Source organism: Podarcis bocagei (assembly GCF_964188305.1).
Source record: "Podarcis bocagei genome assembly, chromosome: 11".
In the NCBI taxonomy this organism is placed as follows: Eukaryota; Metazoa; Chordata; class Lepidosauria; order Squamata; family Lacertidae; genus Podarcis; species Podarcis bocagei.
Genome location: NC_138136.1, coordinates 43,031,412 through 43,056,318, shown reverse-complemented (window position 1 = coordinate 43,056,318; position 24,907 = coordinate 43,031,412). Strand labels below are relative to the sequence as shown.

Sequence of the window (24,907 nt, the reverse complement as noted above, 5' to 3'; positions counted from 1 at the left end):
GAGTTTTTTTTTTTTTTTTATACAGTGCCCATTATTCTGAATGACACAGACTCCTCCTGCTATATAGCACCCCTTCCTAATATCCACCCAAGCCTAATTCCCATTCTTCTAAATTGATGCCATGGGGAATGATCCCAAAAGAGAATGACCTTGGAAGGATGCCATTCCTCCCCTTCTTTATGACTGTGTCAAAAAATGGGAAAAGGCCATCCCACCATCTCCTGATTCATGGCTAGTTTAAGTATGGGAAATGGCTTATGTGGTAAAAGTGGCTATTGGAAGCAGAGAAGGCAGACAAAAAGTTAATTGAAAATGAGGTTTATTTGCATTTTATGGGAATAACATAGTACAAAAGCAAATTAATCCACATTTTACTTCACAGGCGCACCATGCATTTAAAGCGTCTCCCAAAGAATCATGGGAACTGTAGCTTACCACTCACAGAGCTACAATTACCACTCAGCGGAGACAAAACTGAGCTACATGGACCAATGATGTAAGGCTCCTCCATGTCTCTCCCTCCCACCACATGTCTTCCAGCCAGTATTCTTGGCTGTGGCAAGTCTTCCAGATATTGAAAAGAACTTGGATGTCATTGCCAAATGTCCAAAGAGCCTGGATTCCTGTATAATGCATTTTTGCACCTACCTAATACCTGAAAAATCTCAGTTTTAAACATTGGTCTGGGCCAAATTGTCAAGACAGGTTGGCGCTAGGGTTGGCATGATTGGTCATCAGCCAGGGGCCCATGTGCCAAAAGGGGGTCCACTGACAAAAGCCTCCTGCAGCAAGGAGGGATGGGGGCCCATACTGGTGGTCTTGTTCTAGGCCCTCCAGATCTCGAGTGATTGGCACTGTCTTCTCTGGCCTCTCTTGTGAGGTGGGAGACGTCTGGGAGAATATCATTACAATTCAAAGGAGAATGGGTTTATACGTTATTGCCCTGGCTGCAGAAAATCATGTACGAGATAATGTCACTAGAGTATGAGATTTAACTCTATGCCAAAGGCTCCTTTACAGACATGCCATATATTGCCATTGCCTATATTAAGTTGTGGGTGAACATATCAGACAACACAGCAATTCTTCAAACAGCTCTTGTTTATTCACAGGCCAGAACTGAACTGAACTGAAGGGTTCAGCCAACCTGCTTATATAGAGCTCCACTAGAACGCAACAGGAACCATTTTCTGTAACTATCCAATCACTGAATGTCACTTTCAATCCCTTACAGTGGTGCCTCGCAAGACGAAATTAATCCGTTCCGCGAGTCTCTTCGTCTTGGGGTTTTTTCGTCTTGCGAAGCACAGCTATTAGCGGCTTAGCGGCTATTAGCGGCTTAGCGGCTATTAACGGCTTAGCGGCTTTAAGAAAAAGGAAACAAACTCGCAAGAACTCGCAAGACATTTCGTCTTGTGAAGCAAGCCCATAGGGAAATTCGTCTTGCGGAACGACTCAAAAAACGGAAAACTCTTTCGTCTTGCGCGTTTTTCGTCTTGCGAGGCATTCGTCTTGCGAGGTACCACTGTATTTGCATATGTGGACCTGAGTGAAAACTATCTACAGTATCCCCCTGCTGGCCCAGGGTGAGAACTTCAGTACATAACAGCCTAGCCAGTGGTGGGCACCTTGTGGCCCTTTAGTTGTTGTGGGACTCCAACTCCCATCAGCCTCTGCAAGCATGGCCCATGCCCAGGTATGATGGGAGCTGCAGTTCAGCAAGTTCTGGAGGGCAACAGGACAGAGCCATTTGTGGCCTTTCTGCTGCAGGAAGGCCGCCCACTAGCATAAAAGTTCAGCAGAGGAGTTTATGCAATCTCAAGAGAGTAATTATCCCTGTTGCAATCATCCCTCACATTCACATAACCTTTCCCCAGTTTGGTCTGTCTTATTTTTAAAAACTATTCTTTCTTCCATCCTCTCAAATGTTTCTTTTTTCCCTCCATTACGATAAGAGTGTGGAGAAAGGCATTGCAATATGAGACCGGAAATTCTAAACTGTGTGTTTCAGCTATAAATTTCAACAATCTGTCACTTAATACCATCAGACTGTACAGTGGAAGTCTGAATTGCACAACCAGACATATGTCTTTAAGGAAGGAGGATGCCGGGCAAATGCAACCTTGAAACGCTTGCACCATCCAACTGCTGAGAAAGGAAGCCTGAGCCTTAGTCATTGTCTGCAGAGACTCCAGGGAAGCTAACTAAATTCAGGCTAATTTGGGGCACCTTTTATAGGCGTGAAAAAGATCTGCACAGCACTTTTAACCATTCTTTTCTCCAGTTACAAACTGATTGTGCATGAGCCAGGAATCCAAGGAACAAAAGCTTTCAGATGTTGAATTTTATAAAGATATGTGCAACTGGCCTGTATCCATTTTTGAGGGAAGATTTGCTAAGGAAAACATGGCAATAGTTCAGTATCAGAGCTGGAACAGCTTTCAGGAATCAGTGCATGCAGTCATAGCTTCCAATCCAGGCCACTACCCTGATAACTACATATGTTATGCCTCTAGCATCGCTTCTGAATAACAGTTGCTAGGAAGAACTTTCTGACAGTAAGAGCTGTTCAGTAATGGAACAAACTCTCACGAGACGTGGTGGACTCTCCTTTCTTGGAGGTTTTTAACCAGAGGTTGGATGGCCATCTGTCATGTATGATCTAGTTGAGATTCCTGCATTGCTCTAGTTACCGTATTTTTCGCTCCATAAGACGCACCAGACCACAAGATGCACCTAGTTTTTGGAGGAGGAAAACAAGAAGAAAAATATTCTGAATCTCTGAAGCCAGAACAGCAAGAGGGATCACTGCGCAGTGAAAGCAGCAATCCCTCTTGCTGTTCTGGCTTCTGGGATAGCTGCGCAGCCTGCATTCGCTCCATAAGACGCACACACATTTCCCCTTACTTTTTAGGAGGGGAAAAAGTGAGTATTATAGAGCAAAAAATACGGTATCTCCTGCTTGGACCACTGCAATGCGCTCTACGTGGGGCTACCTTTGAAGGTGACCCGGAAACTACAACTAATCCAGAATGCGGCAGATAGACTGGTGACTGCGAGCGGCCACCGAGACCACATAACACCGATCTTGAAAGACTACATTGGCTCCCAGTACGTTTCTGAGCACAATTCAAAGTGTTGGTGTTGACCTTTAAAGCCCTAAACGGCCTCAGGCCAGTATACCTGAAGGAGCGTCTCCACCCCCATCGTTTTGCCCGGACGCTGAGGTCCAGCGCTGAGGGCCTTCTGGTGGTTCCCTCATTGCGAGAAGCAAAGCTACAGGGAACCAGGCAGAGGGCCTTCTCGGTAGCGGCGCCCGCCCTGTGGAATGCCCTCCCATCAGATGTCAAAGAGATAAACAACCACCTGACATTCAGAAGACATTTTAAGGCAGCCCTGTTCAGGGAAGTTTTTAATGTGTGACATCTTGGTTGGACTAGATGACCCTCAGGGTCCTTTCCATTTCTAAAATTCTATGATCTCAGAACCCTGGCATTTATAAATTCAACACGGGGGTGGGGAGGGGGATCCGAGATTGGTCCTAGGCTTCCATTTGTGTGCACAATGCCTTGAGTGGATAGATTAGATAGCTTGTGATGGCTGCCCCACCTTCGCCCAGCATCTAGGGAGTTGCCCCAAAATCCAGCTCAGAGCTGAACTCAGCCAATTAAATCATTATTAATTATGAATGAATTAATAAATTAATGGATATGCAGCTTGATGACAAAACAGGCTTCTAATTAGTTTAACGGAGTATGAAAAACCAGTTACACACACATTAAAACACAAACCTCCATAATTAAAATACAAAAGAAAACAATCCCCTAATAGCACTGGAATAGGAACATCGCTGCTTTAAATAAGCGATAAAACAATCCCATTAAAGCAAACACAGCAATTAAAACAGGAGACTCAGGTTGAGAGATCAAGGGAACATTTGGGTAAACATCTGCATCTTCAAAAGCCAGTGGAATGTTAATTAATTCCCTAGCTAGTCTACAGCAGTGCTTCCCAACGTTTTTCCTACTGTGGCCCCCTTCCAACCTTGTTTCCTTCCTGTGCCCCCCATGGGCGTAGCCAAGGGGGCAACTGCCCCCCCATAAGTAAAAATCAATACAAATCTGAGGTTCTGCCCTCCCTAACAAAAGCCTTCCCCCCAGCAAAAATCCTGACTACATCCATGCCCATGCCCCCATCCTGCTGGTAGAAAGGTAGCTATTTGGATGTTTTGTTTGTAAGTAGAACATGTTTTATTTGTAATTTTTATAATTTATACAAAATACAATTACATAAAATGACAGGGACATAATGAAATGCTAAAACATCCCTGAGAGATGGCCATCCAACCTCTGCTAAAAAACATTCAAGGAAGGAGAGTCAAAAAACTTCCGAGGGAGATCCATCTTCCATGTATTATAAAAAGTAAACAACACTTATTTGACCCCAGTTATTTGACACAGAGGGGGAAACCTACAGACACAGTCCAAAAGGTGCATGGGGGGTTCTGTATACATGGGAGAAATTTAAAAAGCAAGTGGTCCTCATTGACTAGGTGCAAAAACATATTGTCATCTGGAGGAGCCCTGGCTGCCTAGATAAAACACTGTGGCCCCACACACCCTTACCTGGGAGTAAGGCCCACTGAACTCAGTGCGGCTTTCTTTTGAGTAGACACAAGTTATTTACTAGGTGCAAGTCAGCAGCACCAGATGACCCCGCTCGGCTAGCGCTGGGGTGGGTTTCACCCAACGCCTTGCAGAGCTGGGCTGACGCTTACGGGCCCTGCTCCCCTCAGCAACATCCAAAGGCCCTGATCCATTAGGCGCTGCGGTAGATCGAACCCAGCACCTTGCAGAGTCAGGCCTTGCTTACCCAGTCTTAGCACTGCATCCTTAATGATTTTTTAACCATCTTCACTGCAAAGCCCTTTGGCGCCTTCTCCTCATTCTTGAGAAGTCTCTCTCCATCTGGTTTAATGTACTTTGATGTTTTAACAGGGTTGTTTTTGATGACCCGAAGCCAAGTTTATAGCCGTATGAAAATTCCATGTTACCACAGAAAGAATTACCTGCCCACCCCACACATTACAATCCTTAATTCAAGTAATATTGATCTTTGTGTCATGTGACCAGACACTGTGCAAATTTATGGGCCTGCAGAAAAATAAGAATCAGATCGGCTAAGCAAAAATTAAGAGCTGCGAATATATAGGATTGTGGTGAACCCAGCCCCATCTCACCAACTGCATAGCGCAGAGTCAGCCTAAAAGATAGCAACAGAGATTATGTGGGTTTGCCACATTCATTTATTTCCCTACCTACCTAGCACATATTGCAACTAGCTTCGTTGTCTGGTAGTATATAAGGGAGAGAGCATGTCAGAAAGGAATGCCAATATCCTGCAGTCACATATCATTAGTGAGCAATTGCTGCGACTTCTTCCATGTTTGTTTAACATCTCCTTCTGAGGTCTGTTATTCTTGGCACTGCCAGCTATTGTGTTATCTAAGTAATGCGAAACGAACTATGTACCAATGTGAAGGATACTGGGCAAGATACAAACTTAAAACACTTTTATATCTCATTTATTTCAATGTCAGTGTTAATGCCGGAATTTAACTGAAAACAATGGGAATTGCTGTCTTATTTTAAGGCAGTATACTCAGAAGATATGCCTTACTGGGACATACTTTGCAGTGTGTGCTTATAGCTGCAGTGTTTAAAGTGATTAACTTTGACTGATTAGTGAACATTGTTTATTTCTCCTCTAGTTTACAAGTAGAATACTCAACTGCCTTTTTTTTTTAACCTTTGATACATATCCCTTTAGGGTCTTAACATTTAACTGGAAAGAGGAAGTGTGTTGATAAGAAATATCTGTTAAGGAAGGAATGGCAACTCCTACATGATTTAAATCTCTCTCTCTCTCTCTCTTTCTTTCTTTGTCAATTAGCAAACTTCCCAAATGACGGTTCACAGAGTTCAGGGTAGGTGGGGTAAAGGCTATGAGGATTAAGCAATTTCAAAACCAGTTTAAATTTGTAGTGCAAATGCGCTCATTTCTGTCTCTTTGGCTCCACTGTCCATTGGAAACTAAAGAAATCACATATTAATATTAATGAATACATCTGCATACCACCTTACCTTCAAGGATTTTCCAGGCAGCATACTTGGCTCTTCCCTCTTCCATTTTATCCTCACAACAACCCTGTGAGGTATGTTAGCCTGGGAGATAATGACTATCCCAAAGTCAGCCAGTAAACTCCATGGTTGAGTGTGGAACCTGGCAATCCTTCAAGGGTGTGGAACCTCAAGCCTGGAAGACAAATGTGGCCCTCCCGGTTTCCTTGTATGGCCCTTGGGACTTTCCCCATGTCACACACCCTATACTGGCCTTGTTTCATACCTTCCCTGAATGTTTTTTCCTGGCTGGAATATGAACCTGAACTCTGATAATGCCTCTTCCAAGTCTGAATGGAGGATAGAGAGGCAAGTGTAAAGAAACTAGCCTACTGTACTGTATAAAAATACAATCTCCATTCACTTCTCTACCCACAACTGCTTGTGGCCCCATTGACCTCTAGCATGTGGCCCTCAGAAGGCTGCCCAGAATGGATTGCTGTCCTCAGGCTGGAGAAGAAGAAGAAGAAGAGTTTGGATTTGATATCCCGCCTTTCACTCCCCTTCAGGAGTCTCAAAGCGGCTAACATTCTCCTTTCCCTTCCTCCCCCACAACAAACACTCTGTGAGGTGAGTGGGGCTGAGAGTGGCCCAAGGTCACCCAGCAGCTGCATGTGGAGGAGTGGAGACGTGAACCCGGTTCCCCAGATTACGAGACTACCGCTCTTAACCACTACACCACACTGGCTTGCTCACCCCCAGGTCTCCTGGGTCCCAGCCCAACACTCCAACCACTGCTACACCATGCTGCCACAATCTGGGGGGGGGGTTGGACTAGATGACCCTTGGGGTCCCTTCAAACTCTATGAATCTATGATAATCTACTCCTCTGAATGCAGCCCTTTCTTCACCTTTTGTTCACTAAACATGGCGTGCTTCAAATTTCTCTACATTGATTCTCTCTCTCTCTTTTAATGTTCTAAGTATTTTACACGGTATGTTATACACAAATCATGTTGGGATTACTCTGCAGCATACATGGGGTTTAGCATCAATCATCTGCAACAAATTCCGTGCATTTCACGTAGCCCTTCAGTCACTTGTTTCCTTTCCAAGAAGTTTGAAAAACACCCAGCAAAGCGCCATTCCAGCACTTAATCTTCCCCGTCTCCTTCCCTCCAGCCTCGCATGAGACTTACGTCTCAAATACCGCGCGAGGTCAAGGAAACATTACTCAGCTTAAACCTTTCAACTCGCAAACAAACAGCTTAATCAGCGGTTAGTGGGATTTGCACACACACACAGTAGGTATAACGTCTGCAGCAAAGGAACGAGGAACAAGGAAGCAGCTCTAGAAGTGGAGAAAAGGAACATGTCAAAGACTTTGCCACACAGTCTTTCCCCCACAGACAGTTCTATAGCCAGGGGTTCCACCGACTGCAATGAAAGAAAGCTTTGTGCTGAAACTGAACTTTTATGGGGAGTTTTGGCAAGGGCTGCCTATTTCATTTCATTTCGAACCAAGTTTTGATTAATACAGCATCCATTGTGTTTGTCGTGACAATTATTTTCAGCAAGAAGCGGCTCTGCTTGGATTGCTCGGATTTCATACGGGTGAGGGATGTTTGGGGAGAGTGTGTGCTTTGTTCAAGGAGGAATTACACATCTTAGGATGCTAAATTATGCCCCTCTTTGATTTGCAATCTGTCTTTCCTAGGTTGTCAGCGCCCTGGCACAACCTCAGAAGGGAATGGATTCAGCTCAGTTGTGCCACCTTCCAGCAGATCCACATCACAGGGATCTGTGACTCTTCAGATAAGACGGCTCAGAATTATGTTCGCTTGGACTAGGATTCATGTGGACCAGGATTCATGTTGCCTCAAAGGGGCACAATGCCTTATCATGGTCCCATTCTGACAGCAAATGAATTGTTGGCACCCCTAATTTGACAGTACAGTGGTACCTCGGGTTAAGTACTTAATTCGTTCCGGAGGTCCGTTCTTAACCTGAAACTGTTCTTAACCTGAAGCACCACTTTAGCTAATGGGGCCTCCCGCTGCTGCTACGCCACCGCCACACGATTTCTATTCTCATCCTGAAGCAAAGTTCTCAACCTGAAGCACTATTCCTGCTTGGCAGGGGGTTGGACTCGATGGCCCTTGTGGTCTATTCCAACTCTATGATTCTATGATTTCTGGGTTAGTGGAGTCTGTAACCTGAAGCGTATGTAACCTGAAGCATATGTAACCCGAGGTACCACTGTACAGCAATAAATAAGACAGCAGAACAGGTGCAAGGAGTAACTGGAGCCTCAATAATACATACATGTGTCCTCGCCCCGGGATCAATGGAAGACATGGCTATAATATGTGCCACCTCCAGTAGCATGGATGTAATGTAATGCACATAATATATGGCAAAACCTACCAAGATTTCAGTATGTGCTACAAATTACAAAAAGACAAAGGAACTTGACGTTAGATTTTATTTGCAGAGGAATAAAACCATATTGCATTTCTACATTACAGTTTCACTTTTTCATAAATTATTTTGCAACATACATTTTCCTTGTATAAAATATACTTTCTGTATAAAAGCCAATTTATCACATAACAGCTTTGTGATTTTGGCAGGTATTTGGAAATCAAACGCTATTCTCATATCCCAGTGTTACAAAAAGCAGCAGGGGGCAAGGAACAATTTATCTTGCAATTCATGGGAAAATGTCTACCTGGACCATGAGATGGGGTGGGTTTCCTCCTCTGAGGACAAATAGAGAAGCTTGCCTTCACATAGCGAGGCCCAACCCCATATATCCCGTTTCCCGTTACCAAAGAAACTTTCACAACCCTTGCCTTCCCTGAAATCAGAATGCCAGCGCTGATAGAAACTAACAGGGAGTATGTGTTGGGGACAGATCTGGGCAAAGCACGAATCCCAAGGATCCCAAGTCTTCCAGTCCTGTGACTCCTCCCCCAAAAACAATTCAGGAAGGAAACTACACCAGCAGCGAAGCTCGTATGGTGGAATTCAGTAAATCCAATAAAAACGTAAGAGGACAGAAGAGCTCAAGAGTCAAGAGTATACTTTCACTTCCACACTGCCAGTGCAAAACCAGCAAAGTACTAGATGTGGGAGGGGATTAATCAGTCTTAATTTCTCCCTCCTGCACTTTTATGGCTGCAGTATTACAAGTTTTAAAAAATAAAATCCAGCCAGAATGCAACATTTTCCCATTTCATTAATTTCATTTGTTTTCCTTTTTCCGCTTGCAATCAGTGGAGCCTAAATGTTTTCGACTTTTGTGGCATTGTACCAACAGCACATAGCAGCCTGGAAAGATTTCTCAATGCAACAGCAGTTCCGGTGTATGGCAAGCTGTGACTTGCAACAATGCAGACTGCTTTTCTTTTAAAACAAGAAAACGATAGCAGCTCAGTGCCATGCGTGGGTCTAGACACGTACATCTTGGGATGAGAATAGTTACTTTTTGAAATGAGAAATGTCGGGTGGTGTTGTGGGTTAAACCACAAAGCCTAGGACTTGCCGATCAGAAGGTCAGCGGTTCGAATCCCCGTGATGGGGTGAGCTCCCGTTGCTCGACCCCTGCTCCTGCCAACCTAGCAGTTCGAAAGCACATCAAAGTGCAAGTAGATAAATAGGTACCGCTCTGGCGGGAAGGTAAACGGCGTTTCCGTGTGCTGCTCTGGTTTGCCAGAAGCGGCTTAGTCATGTTGGCCACATGACCCGGAAGCTGTATGCCGGCTCCCTCGGCCAATAAAGCGAGATGAGTGCCGCAACCCCAGAGTCAGCCATGACTGGACCTAATGGTCAGGGGTCCCTTTACCTTACCTTAACCAACTGACTGTCCCAAAGCTACTTTGCCTTTTTACATATTCTGATGTATTATTAAGTGCTTTCTCTCTCTCTCTCTCTCTCTCTCTCTCTCTCTCTCTCCTCTCTCTCTCTCTCTCTCTCTCTCACACACACACACACACACAAAGTCACCTCTCATTTCTGCACCTTTTGAAACCAGCACGCATTTTGTCAATATCTAAAGCAGAGGTAAAGGTTGGACCCTTTGGTAGCTAAATCACACTGTTGCAAGCTTTAAGTTATGATTTCTAGAAGAAATACTCTCCTTAACATTTCAAATAAAGCTTACCTGATTTTTTTTTAAAAAAAACGTATTTTCCTTACAAATGATAACTGAAAGCTTGCAGCAATTTCAACCAAACAAGAATGAAATAATGCACTGACTGTGCAGCAAAGTCTTCTGTGGTATTTTAAGCATGAATGGCACCAGGCCCTCACAACTAGGGGTGGGGGAGAAATTTGATCCAGTTTGCCTTTATAGGCAAACCTAATTTGCGCTTTCTAAAACAATATGTGAACTAAAACTCAGCCATCCTTTGAAATTCACATTTCTCTAATTTTTTCCAGTGCAGTTCACCTGTCAAGTAATGATTTGGGGGGGGTGCATGCACCAGGGTGCATAGAAGAACATGTTTTTGTGAAAATAACAAACGAAAATGCATTATACTGAGGGAAATTGCTTAATAAAACTAAGCATATTGGGAGAAATTCACACTAAAGGGCTGGTGAATTTTCATGAAGACTAAAAATAAAATTCACAAGAAAATTCACAAACTGTTCAGGAAATGTGGGAAACTGAAGATCGGAAAAATGAAAAACTGAAATTTTCAGAGTGGCCCACAGTGCATAACCCAACAGCTGAACACAGACCACCAGGTATATCTTGTTGGCAACTTAGGACAAGAGAAACTGGACGTCAAGTCCCTGGCAGACTGTAGTATGTGACGGGTGGCTCACACTTGACTCTACAGACTTGTGGTAAGTGTTGCTGCGTTTTACAGTGTATTTCTGTTTCAACTTCATATAGTAGTCCGAAGAACAGATAATGTGATACAACAAAACAGCTTCATTTCTGCTGTTCTGATGCAGAGCTCTTATTGAACCTGTTTCAAGCTAAATCAGTTCTTATTTTGTGCAACTTGAGACAGAATTTTGGCCCAGGCTTGGCAATATACAAGAGGATATATTGCTCTAGACTAAGGCATAAACATAAAAGATAATGCTGCAGACTGGCCGACGGCCATGCAGATTTGCTATATGGATGAGAGGTGAAGCATGTATTTTTTAACTACGTTCAGCATTTGTAACGAAAAACATACAAAGCAGTGAAGGCTCACGACAGCACATTCCCTATGCCATCCATTTCATCTGCTCAAGAGAATTGTGGCTTCCTTGCTCACAGACCTAAACAAATACCTTTCAAAATCACAATGACACTGTTTTGTCTTCCAATTGTGCCTTCCAATTGTGCAAAGGTCAGAAGGATGTGGTAGAGATTAGCACCAGGCCCATTATTTTGGTGGGGGAGGAGAATATCCACATCTTTTTGAAGAAAGTCGGCTCGGTATACGAGAGAGGGTGCAAAATTACTGATATCAAGTTCGATTTTTTTTTTAAATTGTTGCATAGAAGCATTTGCACACATTCCCCAGCTGATTGCAAAAGTAACAAAATGGACACTTTTCTGAAAATAGAGACTCTCGAGTCAAAAATTGGATATTTTACCCATGGAACCCTAAGTCTACAAATGTGCATAGAAGGATACAAAGTATTGTGTGATTGATAAGATATTTATGGTTTGGCTGTCACACCAAACCATAGCTTGGCAATACTTGAAAAAGCCCTGTGTTTGCACACGCCCTTCTTCCCCGTGTGCTCCACTTGATTCGTAACTTCCTAGTTTGGGGCAAACCATAACTTGCCATTACAGCCAAACCAGCAAACTATGGCAGGTACAAACCCTGCAAGTCACGTTAGATATCAAGGCTCCATCTTCGTTCCAACATCTGTTGACAAGGCAAAAGCCTGGCCAATCTGGAAGCTTCACAGTGCTTATCAGAATGTTGCACCAATTCCCTGCTGTGACTTAGGGTAGCTCTGAGACCCCAAAATACACCCTCCTTGCAGTTCACCATTTAAGCCCTAACCTCAGCCTCTAAACTACCTTTGCCTTTAGGACACTTCTGTCCCTGGTTATTTCTATACTATGTAAGACAGGGATGTGGGCCCTCTGCTTAAGTCTTGGCGGGTAGCAAGAGGGAAAGTGATTGAGAGAAGGGGGGGCAGAAACCAAAAGAAAAGGTGGCAGAGAGAGAGAAAAGGAGAGGTTCACTCATTTCAGGTCTGACTCTGCCCACTTCTGGCTCAAGCCCAAACTACCCCTAGCATGTGGTGGTTAACACTTGAGAGAATGCAGTACTCAACAGAAGAAAGGCTCCTCACCCTCATGCAAGAGCTCTTGCATGCACTAACTCTGGAAATACCAGCTGCTCCAAGCAGAATAGCACTGAGGCATGTTGGGAAGTAGGCATATCATCTTAGATATTCCCCCAATACTGCCAAGCCACCCAAAGTGGGATGAAGTGGCCCCTGGGCCTCTTTCTGGGTTGTTGTTTTTTGCTTGTACACTGACCAACAAGATTGGGCCTTAAGTATCTAGTTCAGGGGTGAGTTACCTTTTTTTAAAAAAGCTACCTTCCCTTCAGGGCCACATGCCAGTGGTGGCTGGAAGCCAGGAATGGACGTGGGTGGAACAAGGCATGCTAATTCTACTTCTGTACTGTAGGGCTGGATCGAGACACATCAAAGAAGCAATTCGGTTAAACGCGTTGTAAACTTCATACAGGGAAATCCCGTTGGCAAAAGACGGGACTCCACAGTGCCATCTGGCGTCACAGTGTTGTTAACACATATAAAGCGCTTTATATCTACGAACGTAGCTGAGTCCTATGTTTGTTTCTACACATCCTCACACATCCCTCTCTGCCCTCCATCCAGACAACTTTTCAGAGTTCAAGGACCCATTCTAGCCAGGCAAACAGACTCAGGGAGGAGGGTGGTTGGGGAGAGTCCCAGAAGCCAGGTAAAGTTGCCTGGATAGCCACATTCAGCCCCAGGGTTTGAGGTTCTCCAACCCTGATCTAGCTGAAAGCCCACTAAGATATTCACTTGACCTGCCAGGGCTTCTAATGAGGCAACAACCAGGGAATGCATATTTTAACCTAAAATAAATACACACCATCAAAAGCAACCCAGTGTCAAAATGGCAGAAGCCCACATGTCCCTCAGTTGATGCAATGGCACACTAGACCCAATACTGGTTGCGCTTCAAAGTTGGGTTGGTTTTCCGACAGTGCTGGATCATTTCCGGGTCAAGTCTAGACCAGCTGCTTTGCAGAAGACTTTCTTTGGCTGGAGCTGGGGCAACTGGCACAGGATGAAGATGCTCCCGTCTGACCGCCATGAACGGGAAGGTGGTTGTTTTGCCTGCACCTTCTAGCAGGGGTGTCATTGTGACCGCAGGGACAGTCAAACGCCTTTCCTGGCAAAAGCCTGGGCTGCCGAGAGCTGCTGGCGGCTGACCTGCAACGAGAGGCTTGGTCTTTTTGGGATTGTGACACATTAGGAAGATGCAAATGGCCACCGCACTCGCAATGAACAGAACTGCCACAGCGGCGAGCGGTACAATGATGAGCAGTCGGTTGCTGCTATGAGGGGACTGAACCCAGGTGCTTCTGGAGCTTGTTTTGATGGTGGTCTCAGCCCAGGCAGATTTGCCTTTTGCAACCTCCTCATTAAACCATGCCTCTTTATCGTTTTGATGCCCCTGGTGATTTTGGTTATGCCACGGAGTGTGGCTTGGTCCTTCAGTGTGCCCGTCACCCTCTGGAAAAATCATAGGTTCAGTTTTTGTAACGGTGTAAGTCTTTAAAATGTTTGCACTAGTAGTTAAGAGAGGCACTTCCGGTGTAAACATCTGAATCAGCGAGGGATCATGCGGCACTATGGCATAGTGAAACTGGCTCATGGCAGGCTGCACTTTGTCGGCTCTGAGTACAAATGTGAAGGAATCATTTAATAAATCAACCCCTGTCATATTGGCATCTGCCTCGAGGAATATAGCACCCTTGTCGATGTCGCTCTGTGTGAAGAATGCAGCTTCACTTTTAGAATTGCTTAATGACCTCCTTAGCACTTTCCCATAAGCTGGAGGCACCATCACTTCAAACTTGGGGTTGCTGTTTGTCAAGTTTGCCAGCTGTGAAGCATCCAGGTCGCTGGCTTTTAGCTGGTAAGCCGCCCTGTTTGGAATGTTCAAGCCAAGTGCCGTTCGCACAAGAGGCTGGATCGTGATGTTCATAGCTTGTCCCGTTAGATTACTGTCCAACGTGAACACCGTGAATCCCAGCCTATCTCCAGTTGTGGTGAGGTCCGTCATACAATACACTAGTCTACTTGCATATAAATCGGTTTGGTAAAACCTGGTGACGCGCTCATTGCCAATCAATAAATGCCCATATCTGGGGGGTTCTGTTACTTCAAAACTGATCTCAGCGTTTCTCCCATTTGTGGTCGCCGAAAGGTGTACATTCGTAATAGCGGCACTGCTTTGCCCTTGTGAAAGCACCACCTCTGTTAGGTTGACCAAGGTGACGGCCATGGGTGTCACCTCAAGGTTAAAAAGCTTGTACAGTGGACGGTGTTTTCCATCTGTCACGCTAAAGTAGAAGACACCAGAGGAAGAAGTTCCATCTTGCACAAACCAGACTCTGCCACCATCGACATCAGCTTGGGTAAAATCCTTGATGGATTCGTTGAGCTGCGTCTGCAATGCTAGGTAGCCATTTGGGGGATTGCTTATGATAGTGTATTTGATCTCTTCCGGGGTGTTATCCAAGTCTTCCACTTTCAGGTTTTCTGGTCCTAGAACTGCCGTATCTCCTTGTAAAACATTCAAATGTAGCTGCTTTGTCTTTAGCTCTGGAGTGTGGTCATTCACGGGCACAACAGTGATATTAAATGTCTCTTCTAAAACACCATAATCGGGTTTTACGGCAGACTTGCCTTTCTGGTTTAGCCACACAGCAAAAATAAATTGGTCCATGAGTGATTCAGAGTTATCATGTATATAGGTGATTCCAAATTTGTTAAGGATGTATTGGGAGAAATTGGGTTTCTCCTTAGTAATGTTTCTTTCTCCCACCACAATTCTGCCATGCGGGGGCAATGAAATAACTTGATACCATACTTCATATGCAGAACGTTGCATCTCGGGTAATTTAAAGAGCAAATTTGAACCATCTAGGTTAGTTTTGTCAATTAAAACCTTGCCTCCTTCATGGACAACAGCACCTATTGTTTTTTCAAAGAAAGAAAAAGTAGTTTTAATTCACAGTAGCAAGAAATCATGATTTAGAGGGCTATGATAGATTATAATATTTTAATGAGTAGGGAAACACAAATGTCTCTCTGAAGTTCTTTCTATCTGAGGCAGGATCTGTAATTTCCAAAACAGAAACTAGACAAAAGGCTTAAAAAAGGAGATGTGGGGGCAGCAGGGGGAGAACGAGTTTAGGAAATCTTGGGAAAGAAGTAGCCATTTACTTAGTTTGCCATTGGAATGGAAGAAAACAAATCACACTTTTAACAATTTGCGCAGAGGAGTTGCTCTAACTAGCCAAAATAAATAGGAGACCCAGTAAGATAAGTGTTCAAATTTGATCAGCAAAACTTGAGCTCTAGTCCCTGCACATACATGAAATGACCTTGAGCCACTCATTCCTCTTACTTCACTGAGTAGTTGTGAAGACAAAAAGAACCTAAGACCATAAAAATCAGGCCAAAAGCCCATCTTGTCTAGCCTCCAGTTCTCTGCCCAACCACACACCTGTGGGAAGCCCACAATGAGGACCTCGGTACATGAACACTCTCCCCACTAAAGATTCCCAGCAACCAGATATATAGACATTGGCAGTAGAGCAAGTCATTGTTTCTCATCTTCCATGAGTTTGTCTAATCCTCATTTAAAGCCATCTAGGCTGGTGGCTAAATCTTATGCAAGAAAATTCCATAGTTTAACTATAAAAAAAAAAGGACCCTGAGTGATTAAGTCTAGTCAAAGGCGACTGTGGGGTTGTGGCACTCATCTCGCTTTCAGGCTGAGGGAGCCGGCGTTTGTCCACAGACAGCTTTCCGGGTCATGTGGCCAGCAGGAATAAAGCACTACTGGTGCGTGGAGGAGGACCATGACAGAAGCCAGAGCACACGGAAACGCCGTTTACCTTCCCGCCGGAGTGGTACTTATTTATCTACTTGCACTTCCTCCTTTTGAACTGCTAGGTTGGCAGGAGCTGGGACAGAGCAATGGAAGCTCACCCTGTTGCGGGGATTCAAACCACCAACCTTCTGATCGGCAAGCCCAAGAAGCTCAGTGGATTAGACCACAGTGCCACCCGCGTCCTATAGTTTAACTGTGCACTGTGTGAAGAAGTACTTTGCTCACTGTCAAACTTTCAGCTTCCTTAAATGGCCTGAGATTCTAGTTTTATGAGAGAGAAAGGGGTAACTTCATGTGAGCTGTCGTGAGTTCCTCAATCATACAAATGTGATTGAAAACAATATACTGGTTTTACCTGTATTTGCAAGTAGCTGAGAGGTCTGATCATGTCCTTTAATTTCGTAAGAAATATTAATGAGGAACACCTGAAGATCCAGAGCTGCTGGTGGGGAGGAGACTGTAAAGGTAAAAGAATCCTGTGCATTCCAATAAACTGCCTCCTTATTTGCATGCTCATAGATGAGCATCCCTTCATCTACCTGTCCAGAGGAGAGAGGAAAAACAAATTACTGGAACATGCAGGTAAGACAGCAGAACCGGTCCGAAACAAGTTTCCAGCTAATTCTTTGGCCTACAGAAAAGAATTACTTCACATGTGGAATTGGGCCAAACCTCAGAGTTAAAACCTATAATCCTGTGGAAGTGCTGTGGGATCTCCATGACCGCAAAACCTTAATTCTATGTGTAATACAAAAGGTTTACCCTCAAGCCGGCTAACAAATCCACTGGTTCACGGCAATGAGTGCTCAGAGGGAGACCCTGGTGCTTTCGCAAGCGAAAGGAAGAATGCTTTCGAATCCAGAAACCCTCACCTGAGAACACTGTTAGGGAAGGTGAAAACCCATAAGGGAGTGCATTTTTAATTTTTACATTGTGGTTTTATTGGGTGTCTTCATGCGGTACAATATAAACTGCAACAGCAAGAAGAACAGGCAGGCACATTAGCACACAAGCGAGCTTCCTTCCTCTCAGTGGCACCACTAGGGTCAGACTAGTGACAGTCCCTGAACAGCCTTCCCCCCCCCAAACATTTCACAGAGCAGGCAATAAAGAAGTCTGAGTGATGCTGCAGACAGTCATGCCTGACATCTTTAATTCTGCAAAGCTGGTGCACTAACCATCTCTACCTAAAGCACTGAAAACAATATTAGAAAAAGTGATCTGTTTGTCAAAACACGCCAGGGGGGGCACACGCAGCCCCCAGAATGAGACAAACCTCTCCAGGCGTCTTCCCTATGAAGCGCTGCTCAGGATGTCCATAAATCTTCAGTCCCAGCACGCTTCCAGCAACACATATCAGAAGACTATGCGCACACTCACTCAGCGGAAATTTGGCAAAATAATAATAATAATAACAACAACAACAACAACAACAACAACAACAACAACAACAACAACTTATTATTTGTACCCCGCCCATCTGGCTGGGTTTCCCCAGCCACTCTGGGCGGCTTCCACAGAAACCAAAAATACAGTAAAATCACATATTAAAAACTTCCCTGAACAGGGCTGCCTTAAGATGTCTTCTGAATGTCAGGTAGTTGTTTATTGCTTTGACATCTGATGGGAGGGCGTTCCACAGGGCGGGCGCCACTACCGAGAAGGCACTCTGCCTGGTTCCCTGTAGCTTTGCTTCTCGCAATGAGGGAACCGCCAGAAGGCCCACGCCGCTGGACCTCAGCATCCGGGCAGAACAATGGGGTGGAGACACTCCTTCAGGTATACTGGGCCGATGCCGTTTAGGGCTTTAAAGGTCAGCACCAACACTTTGAATTGTGCTCGGAAACGTACTGGGAGCCAATGTAGGTCTTTCAAGACCGGTGTTATGTGGTCTCAGCAGCCGCCCCCAGTCACCAGTCTAGCTACCGCATTCTGGATTAGTTGTAGTTTCCGGGTCACCTTCAAAGGTAGCCCCACGTAGAGCGCATTGCAGTAGTCCAAGCAGGAGATAACTAGAGCATGCACCACCAGAAACGAAGTGGGGAGTAGGTGTGTGCATTCTAAGTATTTATTAAGCAATTTATACAGCACAAAGCAATCATGGCATCTCTCCTCTTTCTTCTCCAAGAGAGAGAGAGAGAAAGAAAGTACGACAGTACAATAGAGCGGAAGAGATAAGACTAGCTTCCGTTCTCACACTTTCCAAGCCTAGAAAGTAAACACAGACATGTGATGTAACAATCACACATCCAGCAACGGAGGAGTGAAACGCTAACACTGTTCACTCCCCACACGGCAGTTAAGGAGCGGTAGAAGAATATGCCTGTCAGGGGTTTAGGAGCAGAGGCAAGGGCAAGGGAGGAAACAGAGAGCGAAGGGGAGGAGGCAGAAGAAAAGATGAGTGATGACGACGACCCGAGATCTCCGAGTCTTTCCAGTGAATCAGAGGATTCACAGAAAGGAGCACCAGTGGCCAGGGCAAGGTGGGAGTTTAGGGGGGCACCCCAGGAAGATAGAGCCAGAGGGGACTCAGAGGAGAGCAGTTGGAAATCGGGACCAGCGTCACCGCTAGGGAGCAGGGAGGAGGAAGGGAGCCAGGGGGCAAGCGCTGGCAGCTCACCACAGGAGGGAGGGCATGAGTCAGGAGTGGCCACACCTCCATCGGGGAGCGAAGAAACGGTTAAGCGGAAAGTGGAAGGTTGGGCGCGCGCGCCAAGTTCAAATGCAGAGGAAGGCGGCGCAGTAAGCAGCCCGGAAAGGGAGCCAGGTCCTAAAGCCCGGCGCAAGGAGGCAGGAGGGTCCGGGTCAGCGTCAGAAGAATCCCGGAAAGAAGAAACCCCGGGGGGCAGAGGGACCCAGAGGAGAACAATCAGGCGGAAAAGGTGGAGCAGGGCTAGGATATTAAGTTGGTGCACAAGGGGCGGAGAATCAGACGGAGCTTCGCCGATCTAGCTACTAGACGAAGAGTTGCACGCAGCAGCTTGAGAATGGAAACTGTAACTCAATAAAGACTTTTACTTAATGATCGCTGGCTAGCGTGATCCTCTGTGAGCTAGGATCTTCGAGCAGCTCTGACAGTGCCCCTTTTTCTTTGTTCTGTTTTCTTTGTTCTGTTTTTTCCCGCTATTTGGAAAGCAGTGAGGAAGGAGCAACTAGGGCAGCATGAGGGGGCTGGGGGGGAAGGAAGTGATGCTGGCGCCCCAAACCACCTCACAACCTGGCAGCACCATCACTTCTGCTGCCTGCAACATGACTATGGAAATGTGCAGCTTTCAGAAAAGTAAAGGAAGGATCGACAAGCAGAACAAAACTGTCTTAATTAAAACTGAAGTCAATAATCAGAATTTAGAGTCAGTAATATTGTGCTTTAGAATATTTTAAACAAATCACATTTGTTGACATGGTTTGGCTGTATATATCTCAGCTTAATAAACTGAGACAGGCTCAAGCCTTGTCCCTGTGTACTATCCTTGCATTGCCTCTTCCCTGCTTTATTCTAAATGGGATTTGACCTAACTAACCATAGTTTCTCATTATGTCCGAACCAGGAAACTATGGTCAATCAGATGAGAAAGGTACGTCCCAGCCAGGCCATTACTGTGATTGTAGAGTTGGAAGGGACCTCAAGGTTCATCTACTAGTCCAACCTCCTCTGATGCAAGAATCTTTTGCCCAATGTGGGGTTCGGATCCACACCCCTTTACAGCAATCTTGTAACCGTATTCTTAGGGCGACAACAGTTAGCTGATTAATTCATTTAAATATTTTGATTAACTCTGATCTAAGGAACCTTCAGACAATCAGCAGAATTTTACTTGTTTTAAAACTAACACAAGCACTTATGAAAACTACAGGTGGCAAGTGCTGACTTAAAATACGCATTCCCTCCTGTGTAAGACGATAGTGTGGGGAAAACCTCTTTCTTCTAAGATAGTGCCTGTTGCATCATATTACCAAGAAACAAAGTCTGTTTTATGTCTTTAGAGCAACTTTTCTCATATGCACATTTTAGCTCAGGAGAGAGTAACTTGCCCAAAGTCACTTGGGATGTAATCATACTTTTAAATTAGCAGTTAGTAAAGCCCTCTTAAAAAAAAGAAAAAGGTTATTACTTCTGAATAAATTTGTTTGAAACTGTTCTGCTAATCAGTTTACAGCAGAGGCAATATTTGAACTAGAAACTTCCTGTAGTTCAGCCTCTTAGCAACTATACACTGCACTCCCTCAAATTTATAAGGTTTCCCCAGAACAAATGCAAACTTGGTTTCTATAACGTTGAGGATATACCTATATTGCCTTAATTTTTCACTCCCTTTTCTTACATAGGTTTGGTAAATGTTGACCCTTCACATTAAACTTAGCATACCATATAACAGTGGTTCCCAAATGCCCCCAACCCCAAAACCATTCATAAATTGTTGTGGGTCTTGGTGGAACACTTAGTAAATCTTCTGGCTGCTGTAGCAAGTGTGTGATATTTAATTGTATTTGTACAGGCAAGCCACACAGACCATCTGAATTCCATGGCTCACGCTTCGGGAATCCCTGCTGTATAATATTGTCCCTAACAAGCTTCTGATTGATCAAATGAAAGGGGTAGGAATTTTTCTGTGAAAATATTGTCTAATTCCCCTCGAATAAGTGTGTAAACATAACGGACAGCAGAGAAGTATTTGTAACAAAGCCATATTGCCGACACCCATAGTAAAACGGACTCTTACCATGGATTGCGTAAAACTTGTAATATCCTGTGTGCTATTACCAGAGACACTGATGAGTCTTCCAAGTTTCGGGGATTTCGCAACAGTAAATAGTATAGTTCTGTTTTTCGACTCAGCTACTTCATTGGTGACAGCTTTTAGATGGTAAGATGTAATGGGTTTCCTAGAACCTGAATAATTATAAGCAGTATATTAATATTGCACTGAGCACTATTTGATGCTTCCTTTTTAGCATATAAATTTCTTAACGTGCAATTGCAATTGGCTGGCTCAAGACATTTTGCCGCCTAAGGACAAGGCAGTGGTCCCTCCCAATTTCACGTACAAAAGCCAACTGGACTCCCAGTCTGAAGTAGTATGGTCTGCTCTAGAGCCTCCAGCTGCTGCAAAATGCTATATGCTACCAGTCAGGTTCAAGGTTCTTGCATTAATCTACAAGGCCCTTTACAACTTGGGTCCAGGACATCTCAAGGACTGCCTGATCCCTGATATTCTTGCCCAATCACTGAGGTTTTCAGGAGGTCACTGTTACTGGTTCCCTGTGGCTAAGATCCATGGCTCATATTCACGAGGAAGCGTGTGCCCAGTAATGTGGGCCCAATTTTATGGAACTGTTCTAATCTGGGTTAGCGTTCAAAAATGTGGAGCTACCACCAAAAAGGCCCTATCTTTGACTGTTCTGGGGGTGGAAGCAACATGGATTGAAGACTGAATACCAATCTAATGCCCACAAGCAGACACAGCTCCATATATGACTTGCAGGATCGAGATCCAGATGAATATATAAAATAGACTTTAAAAGTGAATTAAGATAGAAATACAGCACATTTTTTTGTTTCAATATTTGAGAGATTTTCATTTGTTTAATAACAATTGAGCAAAAACAGGGGGAAAGGAAGACACAAGAAAGCCTAAGACAGCTTTTGTCAACTTTTGGAATACAACAACCAAGAGCGGGCAGGCAGGAGGTGATGGGACTTGTAGTCCAAAACATTTAGAAGGCGCCACATTGGCAGAGCCTGGTCTGAGAAATGCAGGACAACTGAGAGGTGAATCAAAGTAGCCAAAGCTGTGTTTAATTTATATGAGCACTTTTCTAACTCAAAAAGTGCTCAAGAGAAAATCTTGGCAGTTATTGCAGCCCTAGCAGAGCTGAATGTATGGAGAAATCCATTACTTTTCTCACATGGGGAAAGTGGAATAGTGGAACGGCTCCTTCAAAACTGCACCAGGAATAGTTTGCTTATAATTATCTTTGGCTTACCATAAAAACCCCTATAAAAGCTAATGCCTAGAGCTATCTCAGAAGACCAAAAGCAACTGTGGGGACAGGGGTTTAGATTTTGAAAGCCTTACCCATGCAGCTTAATACGATCACATTTATTCAGACTGAAACCCAAGTCTCATGCTTTGCTTCTTTTGTTAAATTAGCTCATTATGAGCAGCTCTGCATTTTATTTTCATGGTTTGTAGTTTTTACTGTTCAGCACCCAGAGAACATTAAGTTATTGTGAATTGTGCAAATGTTGTAAATAAAATAAATATATATATAAATAAAAATATGCTGAAGCAAAGTAAAACCCAAATGTTGCAAGCATACTGAATTATGCAAATTAAGTAAATTTGTGTGTGTGTGTATGAGAGAGAGAGAGAGAGAGAGAGAGAGAGAGAGAATTTCATATATTCCTCTGCTTCCAAGATTTAGGATTCATAATGGGAAAGAATGCAAATTTGGTAGCAGACAACTACTTTTGCATACAGAATGTCTCATGTTAGCAGCATCTACCTATAGGGTCTGACAATATATAGTCTTTGAGAGAGTTCATACGTGACTTGAGCAAATGTGCATATGACTATTACCAGATATTAATTATTGTTGACCTAAAGTCAGCCTTCCCCAGCTTGGTGCCTCCAGATGGCTGGGGCTGATGAGAGTCAGGAGTCCAATTTCTGGAGGACACTAGGTTGGGAAACCTGCGATACTCCAAAGGTTCTTCGGTTCCAGCTCCCAGCAGCTCTAGCCAACATGGTCAATGGTGAGGGATTATGGGAGTTGTAGTCCATCAACATCTGGAGGACCACAGGCCCTCAACCCCCAGCTTAGGGGCGGGCCACAGCGCAGTGAAACACATGCTTTGTATATAAAGGGCCCCAGGTCCAATCCCTGACATTTCCAGGTGCAGATGGTAAACACTCCTTTCTGAAATTCTTGTGAGCTACTGCCAATCAGAGCAAGCAATACTGAACAGGTTGGACCAATGGGCTGCTTTGATTCAAAGCAGCTTCCTGCTTTCTAACATGGTGTGGGAGCTCCATGTTTGCAACACCCAAAACCTTTTTTCCTTTCTCATAAAGTAAGAGCTAAACACTGAATATTGGGTTAGACATTCCATAACCCCCGAGTTTATTCTTATTTCCTGGATATTTAAAAATGAAAATATAAAGTCTCACCTGGAAAGACAGCCAGTCCATTGTTATTTTCTAAGCGAATAACCAGAGTTCGAGCTGTGATGCTAAAAATTTGTCGAGGTGCAAAGTTCAGACCGTCTGTCACTTGGAAATTGAAGCCTCCAGACATGGCCCCTGAGGGAAGATGGATAGACTCTTATAACAACAAAAATTATCCAGAAACTTCTGAAAGTAAAACTAAGTAACTAAGAAAAAATATATAAATCTGGAATGACTATGATGGGCTTCTATGTACAGACAATCTTTGTACCTACAAGTGGACCTTGAATACAATGGAATCATTTTTATTCTTTTTTAAAAATCTGAACTTCAGTATTTTCAGTCAGCAGATTCGTTCACATATCATGGTAAGCCATAATTGATGGTTTGCCACAATTGCTCCTTTCTGGTATGTTTGTTCCTCCCTGCTAGCATACCGATGAAACAAACCACGATCCCCAGCTAATCGTTATCTGAACCATGAATTGTGGTTTGTTTTACCATCTACAAACCATGATAAGTAGCTAAGGTTTGTTCTTGACTCGCTGGTTGTCATTTGTTGCAAGCAAACCAAACCAAAATGCCTTGTTTGGTCATAATGATAAGCCAGGGAACGCAGTTTGTTTCCTCCACATATTATTGGAGGGAGACATACAGTCCAGGAAATGTATTTTTTGTGTTTTATTAACTATGGTTTATCATGACATGTGGACTGGGTCCCTATGTTCTGGTGTCCATATCGAAGTGAAAGATCTGAATAAAAAAATTCCTACCAGTAGCACCTTAAAGACCAACTAAGTTAGTTCTTGGTATGAGCTTTCGTGTGCATGCACACTTCTTCAGATACACTGAAACAGAAGTTGCCAGATCCTTCTATATAGTGAGAAGGTGGGGAGGGGTGTTACTCAGAAGGGTGGTGGGAATGGGAGGTAGGCAGATAGCTGAGAGAGCCTGTTGACGACTCTTAACGACTGTAATAGGTCTTACAGGAAAAGGCAAGGGGTGAGAAGGTGAGAAATGGTTTAGTCATGTATAGTGAGATAAGAATCCAATGTCTTTGTTCAGCCCAGGTCTTTCCATGGTTTTAAGTTTGGTAATGAGTTGTAATTCAGCAGCTTCTCTTTCCAGTCTATTTCTGAAATTCCTTTGTAGTAAAACAGCTACTTTGAGATCTTGTATAGAATGTCCTGGGAGATTGAAGTGTTCTCCTACTGGTTTCTCTGTTTTGTGATTCTTGATGTCAGATTTATGTCCGTTTATTCTTTGGCGTAAGGTTTGGCCTGTTTGTCCAATATAGAGAGCTGAAGGACACTGTTGGCATTTGATGGCATACACAATGTTAGACGATGAGCAATTAAATAGTCCCGAGATAGTATGTGTGATGTTGTTGGGGCCAGTAATGGTGTTGTCCGGGTGTATGTGGCAGCAAAGTTGGCATCTGGGTTTATTGCAGGCTCTGGTGCCAG

At 44.1% G+C, this 24,907-nt stretch overlaps 1 protein-coding gene across 3 annotated transcripts in view; it reads right to left on the bottom strand.

The window, feature by feature from the left end:
* Positions 1-8,590: 8,590 nt before the first annotated feature.
* The window catches only part of LOC308597099 (chondroitin sulfate proteoglycan 4-like), a 47,554-nt gene continuing 31,237 nt past the window's right edge, over positions 8,591-24,907 (bottom strand). Inside the window, exons 7-11 of one of the 3 annotated variants that reach the window (XR_014012835.1) lie at positions 23,445-23,576; positions 20,994-21,163; positions 16,628-16,811; positions 10,114-15,347; positions 8,591-10,076 (exon numbers count right to left, since the gene is read on the bottom strand). Coding sequence is in view for 1 of the 3 variants with exons in the window: in XM_081212602.1 (XP_081068728.1) it covers positions 13,300-15,347; positions 16,628-16,811; positions 20,994-21,163; positions 23,445-23,576 (2,534 nt within the window). In the remaining 2 variants the exon portion in view is untranslated. Of the gene's footprint in view, positions 15,348-16,627; positions 16,812-20,993; positions 21,164-23,444; positions 23,577-24,907 lie in introns of all 3 variants that reach the window. The other 2 variants (XR_014012836.1, XM_081212602.1) reach the window with 2 other exon arrangements.